The sequence below is a fragment of the Aaosphaeria arxii genome (assembly GCF_010015735.1).
Source record: "Aaosphaeria arxii CBS 175.79 unplaced genomic scaffold BU24scaffold_13, whole genome shotgun sequence".
In the NCBI taxonomy this organism is placed as follows: Eukaryota; Fungi; Ascomycota; class Dothideomycetes; order Pleosporales; genus Aaosphaeria; species Aaosphaeria arxii.
The window spans coordinates 1,030,345-1,047,305 of record NW_022983486.1 but is presented as its reverse complement, the minus strand read 5'-3'; the positions used below and the strand labels follow the sequence as shown (position 1 = coordinate 1,047,305).

At 48.7% G+C, this 16,961-nt stretch overlaps 7 protein-coding genes across 7 annotated transcripts; 4 read left to right on the top strand and 3 right to left on the bottom strand.

Annotated features, from left to right (window-relative positions):
* Window positions 1-102: 102 nt before the first annotated feature.
* BU24DRAFT_428615 (aldehyde dehydrogenase) lies at window positions 103-1,920 on the bottom strand. The gene is made up of 2 exons (XM_033529520.1): window positions 1,569-1,920; window positions 103-1,491 (listed from the first exon to the last, which is right to left on the bottom strand). The coding sequence occupies exons 1-2, from the start codon at window positions 1,694-1,696 to the stop codon at window positions 123-125; spliced, it is 1,497 nt and encodes a 498-aa protein (XP_033378068.1). The 5' UTR covers window positions 1,697-1,920; the 3' UTR covers window positions 103-122.
* Window positions 1,921-2,151: 231 nt separating this feature from the next.
* Window positions 2,152-3,388, bottom strand: BU24DRAFT_445035 (aldolase). Its single transcript, XM_033530674.1, has one exon. It carries the CDS (start codon window positions 3,358-3,360, stop codon window positions 2,452-2,454), a length of 909 nt encoding a protein of 302 aa, XP_033378067.1. The 5' UTR covers window positions 3,361-3,388; the 3' UTR covers window positions 2,152-2,451.
* A 684-nt stretch (window positions 3,389-4,072) lies between these two features.
* BU24DRAFT_473907 (FMN-dependent dehydrogenase) lies at window positions 4,073-5,632 on the top strand (the record flags this gene model as incomplete). The annotated part of the gene is made up of 9 exons (XM_033532818.1): window positions 4,073-4,166; window positions 4,215-4,248; window positions 4,307-4,409; window positions 4,465-4,699; window positions 4,756-4,935; window positions 4,984-5,058; window positions 5,112-5,365; window positions 5,419-5,495; window positions 5,557-5,632. 9 exons carry the CDS (start codon window positions 4,073-4,075, stop codon window positions 5,630-5,632), a joined length of 1,128 nt encoding a protein of 375 aa, XP_033378066.1.
* Window positions 5,633-6,000: 368 nt separating this feature from the next.
* BU24DRAFT_380357 (uncharacterized protein) lies at window positions 6,001-8,679 on the bottom strand. The gene is made up of 3 exons (XM_033524719.1): window positions 8,250-8,679; window positions 7,177-8,195; window positions 6,001-7,121 (listed from the first exon to the last, which is right to left on the bottom strand). The coding sequence occupies exons 1-3, from the start codon at window positions 8,515-8,517 to the stop codon at window positions 6,042-6,044; spliced, it is 2,367 nt and encodes a 788-aa protein (XP_033378065.1). The 5' UTR covers window positions 8,518-8,679; the 3' UTR covers window positions 6,001-6,041.
* Window positions 8,680-8,827: 148 nt separating this feature from the next.
* Window positions 8,828-10,196, top strand: BU24DRAFT_401684 (NAD(P)-binding protein). Its single transcript, XM_033525502.1, has 3 exons — window positions 8,828-9,035; window positions 9,095-9,833; window positions 9,888-10,196. The coding sequence occupies exons 1-3, from the start codon at window positions 9,019-9,021 to the stop codon at window positions 10,149-10,151; spliced, it is 1,020 nt and encodes a 339-aa protein (XP_033378064.1). The 5' UTR covers window positions 8,828-9,018; the 3' UTR covers window positions 10,152-10,196.
* A 529-nt stretch (window positions 10,197-10,725) lies between these two features.
* On the top strand, window positions 10,726-12,990 carry BU24DRAFT_455650 (dihydroxyacetone synthase; the record flags this gene model as incomplete). The annotated part of the gene is made up of 3 exons (XM_033531384.1): window positions 10,726-10,894; window positions 10,951-12,380; window positions 12,427-12,990. 3 exons carry the CDS (start codon window positions 10,726-10,728, stop codon window positions 12,988-12,990), a joined length of 2,163 nt encoding a protein of 720 aa, XP_033378063.1.
* Window positions 12,991-14,545: 1,555 nt separating this feature from the next.
* BU24DRAFT_81318 (putative Myo-inositol transporter 1) lies at window positions 14,546-16,722 on the top strand. Its single transcript, XM_033534668.1, has 5 exons — window positions 14,546-15,023; window positions 15,074-15,913; window positions 15,973-16,016; window positions 16,073-16,250; window positions 16,303-16,722. The coding sequence occupies exons 1-5, from the start codon at window positions 14,724-14,726 to the stop codon at window positions 16,540-16,542; spliced, it is 1,602 nt and encodes a 533-aa protein (XP_033378062.1). The 5' UTR covers window positions 14,546-14,723; the 3' UTR covers window positions 16,543-16,722.
* The last annotated feature ends 239 nt before the right edge of the window (window positions 16,723-16,961 follow it).

The following is a 16,961-nucleotide window of genomic DNA, read 5'->3' as shown; positions in this document are numbered from 1 at the left end:
GATAGATCGTCTGTCCGGTTCACTTGTAAGTGGACTGAATTCTTGACATCAACGTCAAACAATGTACTTGGTTACAGGGAGGCATTTTCAAATTTTTGTCATTAGCTTTTCATAATCTATATCTACAACTTGGTGCCCATATTGACATGGACAGCCTTCGTCTGCGAGTAAGCCTCCAGTCCCGCCTCGCCGAGCTCACGGCCAATACCGCTCTGCTTGACGCCGCCGAACGGAATTCTGTAGTCGCAGTCCTGGCTGCTGTTGACCCAGACCATTCCGCTCTCGATCTCTGACGCGACCCTATGAGCACGCTCGAGGTCCTTCGTGAAGACCGACGCGCCGAGGCCGTAGGTAGTGTTGTTCGCGCGCTCGACAGCCTCATCCTCAGTCTCGAAGGTCGATATCGTGACGACGGGGCCGAAGATCTCCTCCTGGTAGATGCGCATAGAGTCCTTTACGTCCGTGAAGACGGTCGGCTGGATGAAGAACCCCTTGTCGCCATGTTTCTGGCCTCCGCATAGAACTGTGGCGCCCTCGGAGCGTCCCGTCTCGATGTACGACAAGATGCGGTCGTACTGTGCCTTCGTGACCTGCGGGCCCTGGTACGTCGCCTCGTCCCACTGGTCGCCGACCTTGGAGACGTCCTTGACCTGCTGCTTGAAGGCTTCGATGAAGCGCTCGTAGATGGTTTTCTGGACGAGGATGCGTGACGTCGCGGTGCAGATCTGCCCTTGGTTCGACATGATTCCCATGTGGCTCCACCTCACTGCTTGCTCGAGGTCGCAGTCGTCGAAGACGAGGAGCGGGCTCTTGCCGCCCGTCTCAAGCGTGATGTTCTTTAATGTCGTGGCTGCCATCTTCATGATCTCCCGCGCGGTCCCTGTCGACCCCGTGAAGGCGACTTTGTCGACGTCAGCGTGCTGGACCAACGCCGCCCCTGCCTCCCTTCCCTCACCATTGACGAAGTTGATAACGCCCGGCGGGAACCCAGCTTCCTTGACCAGCTCTCCCAGCTTCAAGATGCTGAGGGGCGTTTGCTCTGCCGACTTCAGCACGACCGTGTTGCCGCACGCCAGCACGGGACCCAGTTTCCACGCCGCCATAGCGAGAGGGTAATTCCAGGGGATGATCTGGCCGACGACGCCGATGGGCTGGCGGAGCGTGTACGCGAATTTCTGGGGCGACGTCGGGATCGTCTGGCCGTGGATCTTGTCGCACCACCCGCTGTAGTACCGGATGGTGTTGATGGTCTCGGGCAGGTCCTCGGTCAGCGCCACGCTGTACGGCTTGCCGTTGTCCCAGGCGTCAATGGTCGCGAGCGTCTCCTTGTTCTGCTCGATCAGGTCTGCGAACTTGGCCATGAGGATGCCCCGGTCGGTTCCCGGGAGCTGCTTCCATGATGGGTGCTTGAGTGCTGCGCGGGCGGCTTTCACGGCGGCGTCGATGTCTGAAGCGCTCGCTGCGTGCACTGAGGCGATTGTTTGCTCGGTGCTGGGAGGGTTGTTAGGTTGTGCGGTTGATTGGGTGTTGGGCCACGAAGTTGATTTCTGGGGAGTTGAGCTACTTACGCGGGATCTATTGACTCGATCGTCTTTCCGGTGCTGGAGGGAACGAATTCATTGTTGATGAACAGACCGGTCGGTTGTGCCCATTTGCGCCCATTGGGAGCTTGTAGTTCTACTGTGAGGCCAGACATGTTGCGTGTAGTTACAATGCGTAGAGGAAAGGATGGGGAATTTCGAGGACGGAGGGATCTGCGGAGCGGGATGGGAGATTTATTAGATAAGGAGAGGAAGCTTCCGAGCGAGGACGATACCGGCGAGGCGATCCGTCTGCTTTGAAATGGCATTGCTCAATGCCGTGCTACGTAACGCGTTCGATATGGGCGAGTAAAGCCGTGGCAATGCGGGGACGCATTCGAGCACCTGTACACAGTACACGCTTGTTCGTCTCGTATTGCTTGAGACGATAGGCCGAAATAGGCAACTTTGAGGGCCTCAAATTTCGACCAATCAGAGCTTGTAAAGTCCGCAGAAGTTCCGAACTACCTAGTATGTCACGTGTGGTGCTCATCGCTGTTATCTTTGCCCCAATCTTGAAAAGGAATGTCGTTCCGATCATAATCGTCTGTCGACCGTGTTAAGCCGCCTTGTGTCGGATTCTCTGTTCACATACTGGATACGACGGGGTCTTACGTACCGAGTCAACACGCCGTTCCCGGGCCAATTCTTTTGGTCTTGTCGGCATTCAAACACGTAGTCACATGCTCTGGTGGGGTATGGTTTGTGATGTGCATCCTTTTTTACGTCGTATGGCGGGGTATGTATCAATCCCCTACACAGTATGGTTTCTTCATGATACATCTCAAATTGCAATTAAGCTGTAAAGAATTTTAATTAAATTCCAATTCAATAATCTCATATCATATACGTTTTTCATATCTCGTAACATCTATTCTACGGTCTTCAATCCCGCCGAGTTCAGCAAGCCAACCAGTCGTGTCCTAGGCTCGCCTTTGAGCAAAGCAAATGGTTTCCTCAACCCACCAGTTTGAATGCCTTGCAGCTCCAAAGCAGTCTTGACGGCACTTGGGTAATTGAACTCCTCCAAGAATGCACAGATCGGCCAGATCTTCTCCCATAGCTCTCTGCCCTTCACCAAGTCCTTCTTCACGGCAACGGTGTTCCATAGCTCGACTGCCAGGTCGGGAATGACGTTGGCTGCTCCCCATACGCCACCCTTGGCTCCTGCAGCGATTCCGTAGAACGTGAGAGTATCCCAGCCATTGAATGCGGTGATCTTATCGGCGTGTCCGAAGAGAAGCTCTGTGAATGCTGGTGCGTTGCCAGAGGTGTCCTTGAGGTATGTGACGCCGTAGTCGCTCAGGCTGGCGAGCTCAGCTGGTGTAAGATTGACACCAGTCGCCGAGGGAATGTTATAGTACACGATGGGCAGGTTAGCAGCTTTGTGGATAGCTCCCATGAATTCCTTCAATTGGTCCAAGTTTGGAGCATCGTAGAAGGGCGGCAAGGCCATGATCGCAGCAGCGCCAGCTTTTGCCGCATGGACGGCATAGTCCTCAGCCTCCGAAGTATACAAAGCACCAATGCCAGCTACCACTGGCACGCGGCCTTTGGCATACTTGATGACAAGCTCGAGGTTCTGCTTGCGCTCGGCGGGGCTCAATGCTGTGAACTCAGCAGTTGTGCCGCCAGGAACCAGACCGTGAACGCCTGCGTCGATGAGGCGGTTGATGTGAGAGCCGAGTCGTTCTTCGGATATCGATCCATCTTCAGCGAAAGGTGTGACGAGCGCGACGAGTATGCCGGTGAGCTCTTGTGGTGTCGCTGCGCTGCCCATTGTGACTTATGTTATGTGTGGGGTTGGGGACTTTTTCAAAGTAGAACTTAAATGATACAAATATTGGATGGTTGCAATATGAATGACCAGATGGCTTGAGAAATATAAGTTCAACTTATACTTATGGATTATTGGAAACACGATAATCTTATAGACCCTGCATCGACTGACGTTTTAGTACTCTATCCTCAACACGAGTGGCACTTGACAACTCCGAAACGTGGGGATATTGACGGTCCGAAGAATGTCACCGATTTGAGAAAGAAATCAACACGATTGCATAAGTTTTCGGACGTGACTTCCCCAGGTTTAGACAATTGATGTGATGACCAGATTTTAGGTGTAGTGTTGATGGATGTACAAAGCGCAAGTGATTCCGAGACGCGTGCCAGCTGGTCCCCAACGCCACCAGCAATTCACCTTGAGGTAGACTTGCTCCGTGTATTTTTACCATCTTCAGACTCTCGGAAACCTATCCGAGAGTGAATTTTGGTTCTGTCTACATGTAATTGAACAATAGTTGATTCCGAGGCATTCCTTGATAGGAAACCCCGCTTACTGGCTGCTTGACTCTGTTGCGTGATAAGCTTCGGCGCATCGTACCCAAGCTCCCAGGCTTCAGAGCTATTAATATTAATATTGTCTATTGTCTTCCTCATTGATTTTCTTGTGTGAACGCATTTTCGTTGCAACCCTTTTGTCTCCTGTCGCAATGGCCAACCGAGCACCCACTTTGGATCCTCATGTGTTCTCTATCAGAGATTTGAAGGAGCATGGCAGTCGGAAACTGCCAAAGCTTTATGAGGGTAGGTCGGACAAAACTACTAGTGGCTCATTTTATTGAACCTGCGCAGAGTATTACAATCATGGTGCCATGGACATGCTGAGGTGGGCTTCAATGCACTCAAATTATGTGCTCAGAACTAGCCATACTCACAAAATACAGTTTGAGAGATAACGAAGCTGCCTATGACCGATATCGAATAATCCCGCGAGTGTTAAGAAATGTTTCAAACCTAGACACGTCGACTACGATTTGTGGCGTAAAAGTACTTCTCCTGATCCAATTACCAATGTCGTTGCTTGGTTCGCTGACAATCAAAGATCGCACTTCCTCTTGGTTTTAGCCCTAGTGCAATGCAGTGTATGGCACATCCGGATGGCGAAATCGGAACATCTCGAGCAGCCGCCAAATTTGGAATCCCTATGTGCCTATCCTCGTACGCGACGACCTCGCTCGAGGATGTTATCCAGCAATCGTCTGGAAACCCATACATGATGCAGATGTGTGTTGTCAAAGACCGCAACATAACTTTCCAATTACTTAAGCGTGCAGAGGGTATGACCACTATTAATGTACACCCTCAAAGATTCCATTCACTAAAATCAACACAGCGGCTGGATACAAGTCTCTTTTTCTCTCGGTCGATGTGCCTGCTCTTGGACGAAGATTGAACGAGATGCGGAACGAGTTTGCGTTGCCCGAGAATATGACATTCCCAAATATCTTATCTGAGGGCGGACAAGAATTCAACACGTCAGAGGAAGAGAAGGCCAATGGACCAAAAGCTTTCGGTAAGTAGTTTGACTTCCCACTGGCAACCATTCGACTAATCCAGGTAGATGACAGCTTGGAGTGGGAAGAAGTCATCCCCTGGCTACGGAAAAATACCAAGATGCAAATCTGGTTAAAGGGAGGTTAGTATCTCAGACCTCATATGCCGGTATAAAGCAACTGACACAAAGCTCAGTCATCAGCCCATTGGACGTGGAGCTAGCCATTGCTCAAGGCGTAGACGGCATCGTCATCTCCAACCACGGTGGTCGACAGCTCGACGGGGTGCCGGCGACACTTGATGTCCTGGAGGAATGCGCGAAAGCAGCCCAGGGAAGAATCCCCCTTGCAATCGATGGAGGAATCCGAAGGGGTTCCGACGTTTTCAAGGCTCTGGCTTTGGGTGCTAGTTATTGCTTCATGGGCAGGATAGCAATATGGGGGCTTGCTGTAAGTATTTGCAAGACATTCGATCAGACCTCCCGTAGCTAACAAATTCGTAGTACAAGGGACAAGCTGGAGTTGAGTTGGCGCTAAAGATTCTCCAGCACGAACTCCAGGTCACGATGGCTCTTGCCGGGTATGTTGGTCACTATTCGTCGTACATTTCATCTAGGATTTTGGACTAACATACTATGTAGATGCAGAACTATTTCCGATATCACCCGCGAGCATGTGCGAAGATTGGAGAACTCAGGCATTTTGGCGAGATTGTGAATGTAAATAGCATATAGCGATGTTCATCTTTAGCAAGTCTTTAGCATGTCGAAATTATACCGAATCATTAAACCAAGAGGATTGATTTGCCAAACTGTGCAATTGCCTCCGGTGCCTTCATCATCGTATCTATGGCCCGCGTGTTTAGATACGGATACATCAATGGATCTTCCAGTATTCGTTGCTACGAAATTTAGGCAATAGCGAACCCGAAGGTTTATTCGGCGTGATCACGTAGCTTAAAGAATGGAATGCTATCTGGTAGGCCGTTAGTAGTCTAGATGATCAATGATTTCCGGAGTGATTTGATTCATGATACAAGTGCAATTAAAGTCTGAGGTGACTTTGTTGAAATCTTATTATTCGCTCTGGGGTATGTGGAATACTTAGTTACATAGAATATACTACATTAAAACAATGTAACCCAAATACTTTTCTCCTTTGAAACATCCACCCAAGTGTGATGTCTTGTTACAGAAGCCTCTGTCCTCAACGACCCTCCAGAGCCAGGATCAGTAGCCATTGGCGGTTCATCTTGTCGATCCCAGACCTCTTGCATGATTTGTTGTGCCATGTTGAAGTATTCGAATCCACACTTCTGCGCACCTTTTTCAACCCACTGCCTCAAAAATTTCCTGTTTCGTCGCGAGAGTGCCTCGCATCCCGCGATAAATGCAGGCCAGGGTGACCCAGGCCCCAGTATGCCTTGCGAAGCCATACCTGCGTCGAAATCCCGAAGAGATTGGACGACCGAGTCAACATGTCCTTGCAATATCAATGGATTTACATTGCGCACACGACGATAGAACAAAATGACGAGAGCAGAGTTGAGGGCACGAAGCATGTAGTGGTTTGGCTGCTGAACCACCTCGTCGTCTTCGTCCTCGCTCGGCGGATCTTTGAGGGCGAAAGAGCAGATAATGTGCTCGAGTCGCGTGGCCCTCTTCTGCAGGAAGTCCTGGAACTTGATATCCGTTTCTTTGCTATAACTCGCTGCGTCGATGATGTTTGCTAAGCGCGTCGTTTGTGATACGAGACTCAGCCAGGTCTCGGAAATGCCATAGATCTTATACAGTGTCCCACTGAACTGCCGTGAATCCTCGAGGTGGATGTCATAGAGTGCGGGCTCGTGCTCCTTAGTGTCTTCGATATCAAGATCACTGTCTGACGAGTGTGGTTCTAAACGTAGGAAATCATCTAGTCGCGCATTGTGTCCAGACCTAGAGCTTGCAGAGGCTCGTTGGATGTCGGTTATGTCTCGACCACCACCAGCTCTGTAAGCAGCGCTCATATTGTCGACAATGGGACTGTATGATTTGTAGTCGTGGAGAACATATGTGCTCTCCCCCACTATACGAATCCAACTATATACGTGGTGAAGAATGCGACACCTTCGAGATATTTCACGTTTTGCGAGTCCTCTTACACGGAGCAGGCGCTCTGCATCTATTGAGTAACATCGAGCATCTTTGAACCTCCCCGTCAGGCTCTGAGATGCATTAATCAGTGAGAATGCTTTGTCTGCTGGGGGAGAACATACTTACCGTCACGGCCAGCATACTAAGAATGGCCATTAGTTGCTCCTTGTATTTGGCCTTGCTGTTGCCGCGCGACTCATCGCGCAGAGAAATCTGCAGGTGCCTTTTGGCCCTTTCCTTTAATCGAGTGAAAAGATGCTGCCAGTAAGATTCTGGTTCTGCACTATATATTGAAGCATTCTTCTGCAGATGGTACGTCGCGCAAGCTAGGAGCGCGTAGAGATTTGATGCATTGGCATGATTTGTTGTACCGGAATGAAGATAAGAAAGATCTGCCAGTGTATGCATGGCTTCTGGTAGTTGCATGGTTTTCCAAGGAGACTTGGGTTGTTGGGGTATAAAGGACATCTGGGAAATAACATGGACATTGAAATGCCTCAGCAGGAATTGTGCCTCCTCGACGGACTTTACTTCTTCCAGCTTGGTTACAGTACGATCCACCTGAACTGTAGTATGTGGCCGTTGGCTTTCGTGGAGGGCCCCAGCTTCTAACGGGGGCGGGCTTCCCAATTGACCTGTATTGAGAGATGGATACTCCGAAATGGGCTCAAGCGGCGTCGATTGCGAGAGATTGTCAAAGGAGAAGAAGTCGAGTGGATTTTGTGTGGTGGGTTGCAACAAGCTATTAGCTGTATCAAAGTCAAGTGATAGCAGATCCGCCCAATGCAAGGAGCTGTCATATCCAAGAACGGGGTCAAACCAATCGATGATAGTAGGTATAGGCCTTTGCTGGTCGGCAATGCCCTCAAGGCTGACTGGAGTTGTATTATCGTTCGGCGCATCAATTTGCATCATATCCGAAACATCGATTCTAGGATGTTCTGGGGCAGCGATAGGAATTGCTAGATGCGCATGAGGCACTGGGCACTCGAAATTGAGTATACCGAAGGGCCCAACAGAAACATCTCCTCCATTAACACCTTCGGCATCCTTGGTTTTGGTTTCAATCTCAGCGAGGGATTCGTCTACAGAGTGGGATCCTAACTTGGCTACCAAAGCCTTGCTCATTGACTTTCTTGTCGCTTCTATGGAACTTTGTCAGCCTGGCTCATGGCATGTACTAGGATTATGTGACGTGCCTGAATACAGATGATGTCGAGTGGTATTTTTACTCGAATCATCGCATTCTAATTGCCCACTGGTGGCCGATGACAGTGTGGCCGGTGGCATCCATCGCACGTCAGACGAATAGCCCTCGCACACAGCATTGACTGCTCTGCATGCCAAACAAGATGGCCTCACTTGATCGCACTTAACATGGCGCCTCCGGCACGTCCGACAGCCACCAAAGGAGTGTTTGCGACGACCAGCGCGCTTCTCCTGTGGTCCCCGAGCGGCTCCAGGCATTGGAGAATCCTTGCAGAAGGTCGGAGTTCATGTGATCGGAATGACTGAGCGAAATCGTGAAATTTATCGAATAAATGATTCATTCCGAACTGGAACTTTCAAGAACATTATTTGACAAACGCTCCGGAAGAGGTTGCCCAAAGCTCGTCTAGTATGGGAGGTTCTGCGGGACGTACGTGATGGAATCTTCGGTGCGGGGGTTGCTTTGAAAGCAAGTCATTCCGAGGCGCCGTTGATTGGTTACGCACTCCGTTCACCATCCCTAGCACGCCTTTCTGTCGACATGGCAAACTTATTACAACATTTTAGTCCAAAACACATGTAAGTGGATTTGAAATCAAAGCATTCAAACTACACACCTATAAACCTGCAAAAGGTGAAAGCTGCCAAACCCGAAGAGAATCGCAACCTTTCATCCATCCAGTAACGTCGCTAGAGGACGTTCGCAACTGTCACGTGTCGCTCAGTTTTCGATTCCTACGAGATAGTCGAACAGTCACAATGGCAAAGGTCTTCTTGTAAGCTCAATTGATCTTTCTGAGTCTCCTGTGGGTTGTATTTGCTTACGTTATTGAAGGACTGGTGCAACAGGCTTCGTTGGTGGTGACTTTCTTCATCGTTTTGCTTCGTCTGCTGCGTCAAAGTACGCCATTTCCGCCCTGGTCCGGAACGCAGATAAGGCCCAACAAATTTCGAGTCAATATCCCAGCGTCAAGGTTGTTCAAGGAGATCTTGATGATAGCCAGCTGGTCGAAAAGGAGGCCCGCAATGCGGACATTGTCCTCCACCTAGCCTCCACGAAGCACATTGCCAGCTCCAAGGCCATCCAAAGGGGCTTGACAGATCCTGCACGGAGTAAGCCAGGTTACTGGATTCAGATTTCGGGTGCCACTCTGCTCGCCATCGACGAGATCAAGAATGCTAGGTTTGGATTTGAGTCTGACAAGGTATACGACGATATCAGAGATATTAAAGAGATATTATCTACTATCAAGAACAATCCGTCTCGAGATGTCGACAATCTCGTTGCCGGGCAAGATTCGTCCAAGGTCAAGACGGCCCTCATTGTTGGACCCCATATCTATGGAAAAGGGCGAGGGCCGGGCAATCAGCGATCTGTTCAAGCGCCCGAAATTGCGCGCGTCACACTGCAATTGAAAGAAGGGTTCCGTCTGAATGAAGGAAAGAACAGCTGGAGCTATATCCATGTACATGATCTTTCCGATCTTTTCGCTTCCCTTGTTGACGCTGCGGCGGAGACTAAACCCGGCCTGTGGAATGATGAGGGAATTTACACTCCAGAAAACGGAAGTTTGGTAAGCCTGCTTATCTTCATCTCATGTGAAGTAAAAAAACTAACGTTTTGGCAGACGTTTGGTGAACTTTCTGAAAAGATCGCGGCTGAAGCCAAGAAGCAAGATCTCATCCCTGAAGGTTCAGTCAAGAAGGTACTTGACGCACAAGGGGTCGACGCGCTCTCGGGGCATGCCTCCATTCTATGGGGCACTAACGCGGTTCTTGGGTCGTCTCGTGCAAGGTCATTGCTTCATTGGAAACCGTCACGGCCTTCTCTGGAGGAAACTTTGCCCGAGATTGTGCGTATTGAAGGACAAAAACAAAGCAACAGGTTGTAGATATTTAGAGATAGTCCATGAATCAATTTCCGAACTGAAAGTGCTACAGGCAATTTTCGAAGATATAACAAAGCTTCGAGATTGCACCACGAGTAATGCTACGAGTAATTCGACAACCTTGATGGAGCCGTAGAACATACGAATCCCCCTTGCATCAACAACCTGCGGGTTTCCTAACAATACGATCTATAGCGACATCGACGGTCTCCCCGCGACGTATTCTAATTGGAAGTGGTTGCGATTACTGCTTCGAGCACATCGAAAATGATTGGCAACAAGACAAAGCCATAGAAGTCTCACGGAAGAATTCCATTACGCTCTTACCCCGCATTTGTGGAGGACTTGCTGGACCCTGAATGGCAGATCAACAAATCGTCCTCAATAGTGAACTCCAGATTATTGTACACCATGACGATCACCCCGATCTGGCAACCCGATGATGAATTGTTATTCTGACGTAATATCTGCGATACAACTCCATGAGTGCAAATATACATTTGGATTAGAATGCAATCAAGTTCGAACCATTGCATCGTGACATCTCGGCCTCTTTGAGGTACCACAGTGAGACAATATGCCAAATATCGATGGGACAACAGCATATGGCGAGGCTACTGTCAATGGCCTCCTCGCGAAAGAAGAAAAGCCAACTGTTCCGGCGCAAACGAACAAAGATGATATACAATTAGTATTGCAGAGTTTCAGACTGCTTATTGCAGATCTCTGCCAGCAGTTCGGCATGGGTATGTAAAGCAGCCTAAGTTGATACTTACCTTCTTGTCAAACTGACGATGCGTAGGGCATCCCGGCTCTGCCATTGGAATGGCAGCGATAGGTGTAGCGCTATGGAAATATGTGATGAGATATGCGCCTCATCAGCCTGACTGGTTCAACCGCGATCGCTTCCTTCTGTCGAATGGACATGCATGCTTGTTCCAATATGCAAACCTTTACTTGTCAGGTTATAAAGCGATGACGTGGGAGCAACTACTGTCATATCATTCCGAGCGCCCCGATAGTCTCTGCCCTGGGCACCCTGAGATTGAGCATGAAGGTATCGAGCTCACCACAGGGCCGCTTGGTCAGGGCATAGCGAATGCAGTGGGGCTAGCAATCGCCAGCAAGCACCTTTCTGCTACGTTCAATCGGCCTGGGTACGAGGTGGTAAATAATCACACGTGGTGTATGGTTGGAGATGCTTGTATGCAGGAAGGTGTTGGCTGCGAGGCATTCAGCTATGCTGGCCATTTGAAGCTTGGAAATCTGACTGTTATTTACGACAATAACCAAATTAGTTGCGATGGAAGCGTGGACCTTACCAACACCGAAGATGTCAATAAGAAAATGGAGGCCTGCGGCTGGGAGATCATCAATATACATGATGGAGTTAATGATGTCGAAGCAATAGTTGCTGCTTTAGAACAGGGGAGAGCTCCAGAGCGAGATAGACCCCTCTTCATCAACATCAGAACCATTATTGGTGTTGGGAGCGCAGTCGCCGGTCAGGCAGTGGCACACGGTGTTCCCCTTGGTGAGGATAATGTAAAGGCAATGAAGAAGGCTTATGGATGGAACGAGGAAGAGAAGTTCATTATCCCTGGAAAGGTGAAGGATTTCTACGCCGATCTACCTCAACGAGGTGAGAAGCTTGTTCAGGAATGGAAACACCTTGTTACGGCCTATAGCAAGGAACATCCTGAGCTTGCGAAAACTTTGAAAGATCGAATGGCCGGAAAGCTGCCAGACAACTGGGAGTCATTGATTCCGACGAGCTATCCTAGTGATCCGACACCTTCGAGAAAATCCAATAATCTCACAGTTGCCAGATTACTAGCAGAAATTCCTACATTCATGGTCGGTACTGCAGATTTGACACCATCCGTCAACTTGACATACAAGGATTATGAGATTTTCAATCCACCATCCCTAAAACCTATGTCAGGGAAACAGGGATCTTACAAAGGACGCTACATCCATTACGGTATTCGTGAGCATGTAATGGCTGCTATCGCCAATGGACTTGCTGCGTTTTCCCCTGGAACGATCATTCCCATTACTTCGTCATTTTTCATGTTTTATCTCTACGCTGCGCCTGCAGTGCGGATGGGTGCTCTTCAGAAATTGAAGGTTATACACATTGCCACGCACGATTCCATTGGCGCTGGAGAAGATGGACCCACCCATCAACCCGTTGAATTAGCGGCGTTGTATCGCGCAATGCCAAATATGGTACGACCTGGTTATATGAGAAGCGAGTAGTTGCTAATTTTATCAGGAATATATCCGTCCAGGTGACAGCGAGGAAGTTGCTGGCGCATGGAAGGCTGCTATCGAATACCAAGGCGGACCGTCCATGATTAGCGTATCACGACACGCAATTCCTCAGCTCCAAGGCTTGACCAAGCGTTCTGGAGTGTTGAAAGGAGCATATGTTCTGCAGGAGGAGAAGGATGCCGACGTTACTCTCATTTCCGTCGGTGCGGAACTCAGCTTTGCGGTAAAAGTGAAAGACGAGCTTGAGAAACATTCTATCATGGCCCGAATTGTCTCGTTTCCGTCACACAGGCTGTTCCGTGAGCAATCACTTGAATACCAAAGAAGGGTGTTGAGAAGAAACGAGGGTGTCCCAGCTATTGTCATCGAACCATATATGAGTCTAGGATGGGAAAGATACGCAGATGCTGGCATCAATATGAAGGGGTATGGTCACTCTTTGCCTGGAAAGTACATTTATGATCATTTTGGCTTTGAAATTACCAAAATGGCAACTAGAGTTAGAACGTTTTTGGGCGATTGGAAGGATGGGAACGTTGGTCGAGGCGAGTTTGTTGAGTTGTGAAGCGGTCTTCATCCCACGTACAAGTTGTTGTTCTCTACCAAGTAACTACAGATGGTTGGCACGTCGGGCAGGCCACCTGCTATCTTCGTGATCTTCTATACATCAATAAAGAGTGTACTGTAGGCAGTAAATGGTCTTAGTTCCTCGCAATAAAATCTTGCGATTGTACTGTTGTGGGCATGAAATACTAGCAAGGGGCCGGGCCATCCCTACATGTCAACCCTCTGTACTTGGATTCGAAATAATGTTGAATACTTCGGAATATTAAATTGTTTCTCGGTGGGATGATGTGCACCAGGGGGTTTAAACCCGACGTCAACAAAATGTGTGATTGGTGGAAGTTGCTACCACTTTCCATGCATGGAACAGTATCTGCTCAGACTTGGAAGGCAGCCAGCTTTTACGAAGAACGTTAGAATGCCATTGCAAGGATTACTGCGTGATTATCGTGTCGCAACAGCACAATGGCTTTTTTGATCGGCTTTCCAAAATGAGTATCTATAGGCACCAGATATCCCGAGGAATGGCGAGATCCTGAGATCCTCCCAGCTGTTTACAGATTTGGCCAATAGACTCTGTATGACAGTAATGCTTTTGCATACAGAAGCATAGATTTTATAATAAACGACGAGCATACTACTTCCATGGTAGAACCTCGAGGGGGTCATATCGTTGTTCATAACACGTCTTATTAGGCGCAATGCTGTCTTTCACAGGTTTGTTCACCTCTGTGAAACTGCAGAATTCCCTCGGTGTGTTGTACTGCCATATGAGCTTTCCACTTGTTATATATGCTTAGTGGGAAATCGAAATGCTTGACGATGCGGAGGGCTTGCGGGAGGCTTGCACAATGTGTACCAGCTCGTTACATCGGCTTCGTACACCGAGCCTGTACAGCAAGGAAGTTTATTAGGCGTCCCCACCGAGTACGACGCCAAACGACTATGGAGTCCAAACGAGAACCCCAGATTTACCCAAGTGGGTATTCCGGGGCAAAGGGATCGATGGCTTGACAAACTCGTGGTCCAATGAGGTGTCGTTGTTCCTTATCCGCTTTCTCGCCCCACAGACCCATGACTCGAATGAATTCCCCGCCAAGTTTATGAGGTCTTTGTTTCCGGACGGGAATGGGCGCCAGAGTCTGACATCATCATTCGAGCGTGTCGTTTTGAGAGATTCTCTCCTACTATACAGCGAATGACACCTTCTACCTCAATAAATAATGCTGTAGGACGGGCAAAAAAGCCAGGGTTGGAATGTCAAATATTGTCAACCGTATATGGAGTACTTACTGCGTATCCATTAAACGTCTTGCGTCTTTTCCTGTTCAACAGCATGTTCGATGATGAAATGCTACTACCCTTGTCGAAAGCTTGAGCCTTGAAGGTTGCCTCGGTATAGTTCCGTTCCCTTAGACGCAAAATCTAGTGTCCAAGATTGTCACAAAGCGTACCAATTCAACGAAACAAGGAAAAATACCCACCGAACCATGGCCTCATAGTAACCTTGGCTATTGAACATCATGAGGTGATGTGCAATATGGTTCTGGCCCCCCTCAATTACCGGGAAACGTGGCTGTGGGTCTGGGAACTAGTCTCTAGGTCCTGGGGTATGGTGCGGTTCACTGTGGATAGTACATATACGTCGATGCGGTAGTCCATTGCGATTATGTTCCCCTCACCCTCATCGCAACACTTTCCTGTCAATTTCGTTTGCGTTGAGATACGAAAAAGATGTGGGGCACTAAACTTCCACAATTCAACGTCTATGGGCGTGGTCGCCCATTACGATGGGCAATTACCATCGCTTGTCAATTGGCCTTCGTACTTTTTGGTTATGATCAGGGCGTTTTCAGTGGAATTGTTGGTAACGAGGATTTCTTGAACACCTTCAATCACCCGTCTCCTGGCCTGGAAGGCATCATCGTTAGTATCTACAATTTAGGTTGTTTCACTGGTTGCGTCATCAATTTCATGATCTGCGAATTGACCGGCCGGAGACTGGCGATGTTGACTGCCATGATCTGGATTATCGTAAGTAACCAATGCATTCTGCCTTGAGTCCTGACTCACGATACAATTAGGTTGGGGCCGTCCTTCAGACTTCCGCATACAGTGTTCCTCATATAATGGTCGCTCGCTTTATTACGGGCATCGGGACTGGTATTGAGACCTCTACCGTGCCTATGTATCAATCAGAGCTGTGCGAGGCCTCGAGGCGAGGCCGATTGGTCTCGTCGGAACCTCTTTTCGTCGGTGTCGGAATTGTAATCGCATACTGGTTCGACTACGGCATGAGTTTTGCTGGAGGACAGATTGCCTGGAGGCTTCCAATCGCCTGTCAGATCCTCTTCGCTTTCCTCGTCATTGCCATGGTGCCAGGTCTCCCCGAGTCTCCTCGATATTTGTACAAGCATGGACAGAACGAAGCCGCACTTAAGATTCTCTGCGATGTATACGATGGTACACCGGATACTCCAAAGATTGCCAAGGAAAATAAGGATGTCCTGGAGGCCTTGAAGGTTGAGCAAGAACATGGCGAATACAGATGGTCCCAGCTCCTGAAGCGCGATGAAGTGCAGACTGGACGACGCGTTTTACTGGCATATTTTATGCAATTTATGAATCAAATGGGCGGAATAAATCTGGTCGTATATTATATAACCTCAGTTCTCCAGATAAACGTTGGGTTATCACGTAACCTTTCACTGCTGCTCGGTGGGGTGATCAACATGATGTTTTTCATCGGCAGCCTCTACCCAACCTTCTTTCTCGATCGCATAGGAAGAAGGAAGCCAATGATGTGGGGATCCTTCGGCTTGGGAATATCCATGATGATGATTGCTATTCTTCTCAGCTTTCAAGGCAAGTCAGAGGCGTTGGCCAAAGCGACTTCATCGGCCAGTGTTGCATTCTTCTTCACCGTAAGTGTATTGTATCCCGTTGAATCCTTCAATGTCTATGATACTGATGGTACGCGTAGTACATGTTGATATTCGGCGCTACTGCTAATTGTATCCCTTGGGTGTAAGTACTCATTTTCCGGCGGCTAAAGAGACAGAACAACTGACCATTCGTCCCAGCTATGTTCCAGAAATTCTCCCCCTGCATGTTCGAGCAAAGGGAACTGCTGTTGGTATCTCTGCTAACTGGATCTGGAATTTCTGTGTTGTCATGATCACTCCCTCCCTCATCAACAATTTGCAATGGAAGGGATACTTGATCTTCATGATCCTTAACTTTTTATTCGTTCCTTTCGTTGTGAGTCTTCTGCCTGATTGGAGTTTCAATGTGGACACTAATCATCCGGTAGTATTTCTGTTTTCCCGAGACATCGAACCTCACGCTTGAGGAGATCGATTATCTGTTCTACGGGAAGCATGCGGTTAAGCACAGTGTTCAAGTTTCAAAGCATGGCTGGGGCGAGAATGGTCCACCGGTTGCTGCAGGCCACGGAATTGTGCCAGCAGATCTGGAAAGTGGCAGCCTGCATAGCAAAGAGAAGCCCGCTGGTGTCATTGGTGGTACCGAGCACAGGGAAACCAAGCACTGAGATATACGATTGGCAGACCTGCAGTCAGCAGGCAGGGAATGCCAAAAGTCTCTGCCTTCTAGAATTTTGAGAATGTGCATTCCCTCCAGGCGCGATCATTCCGACAATAATAAGAAATTGCGGCACAGTTGTTGGATATGTATATGTACAGAAGGTTGGTACGTCGGGCTGGCCCCATGGTAGTATTTTATGCCTACAACAGTGCCTTAGCGAGGTATATCGCAAGCAGTCAAGAGTGTTTACTGGCTACAGTACACTCTCTTGCCTTGGAACTCTGGCATGAGATCTTAGCTTTTGACGTCCTTTGAGAGTTGTGTGTAAATAAACTCAGCCGGGCTCAATGGTTGTCCGAAACCCCCTCAACATGAACAATTGTCAATAAATGAATGGAACACAGTGTATTTGTTATTTCGTGTATA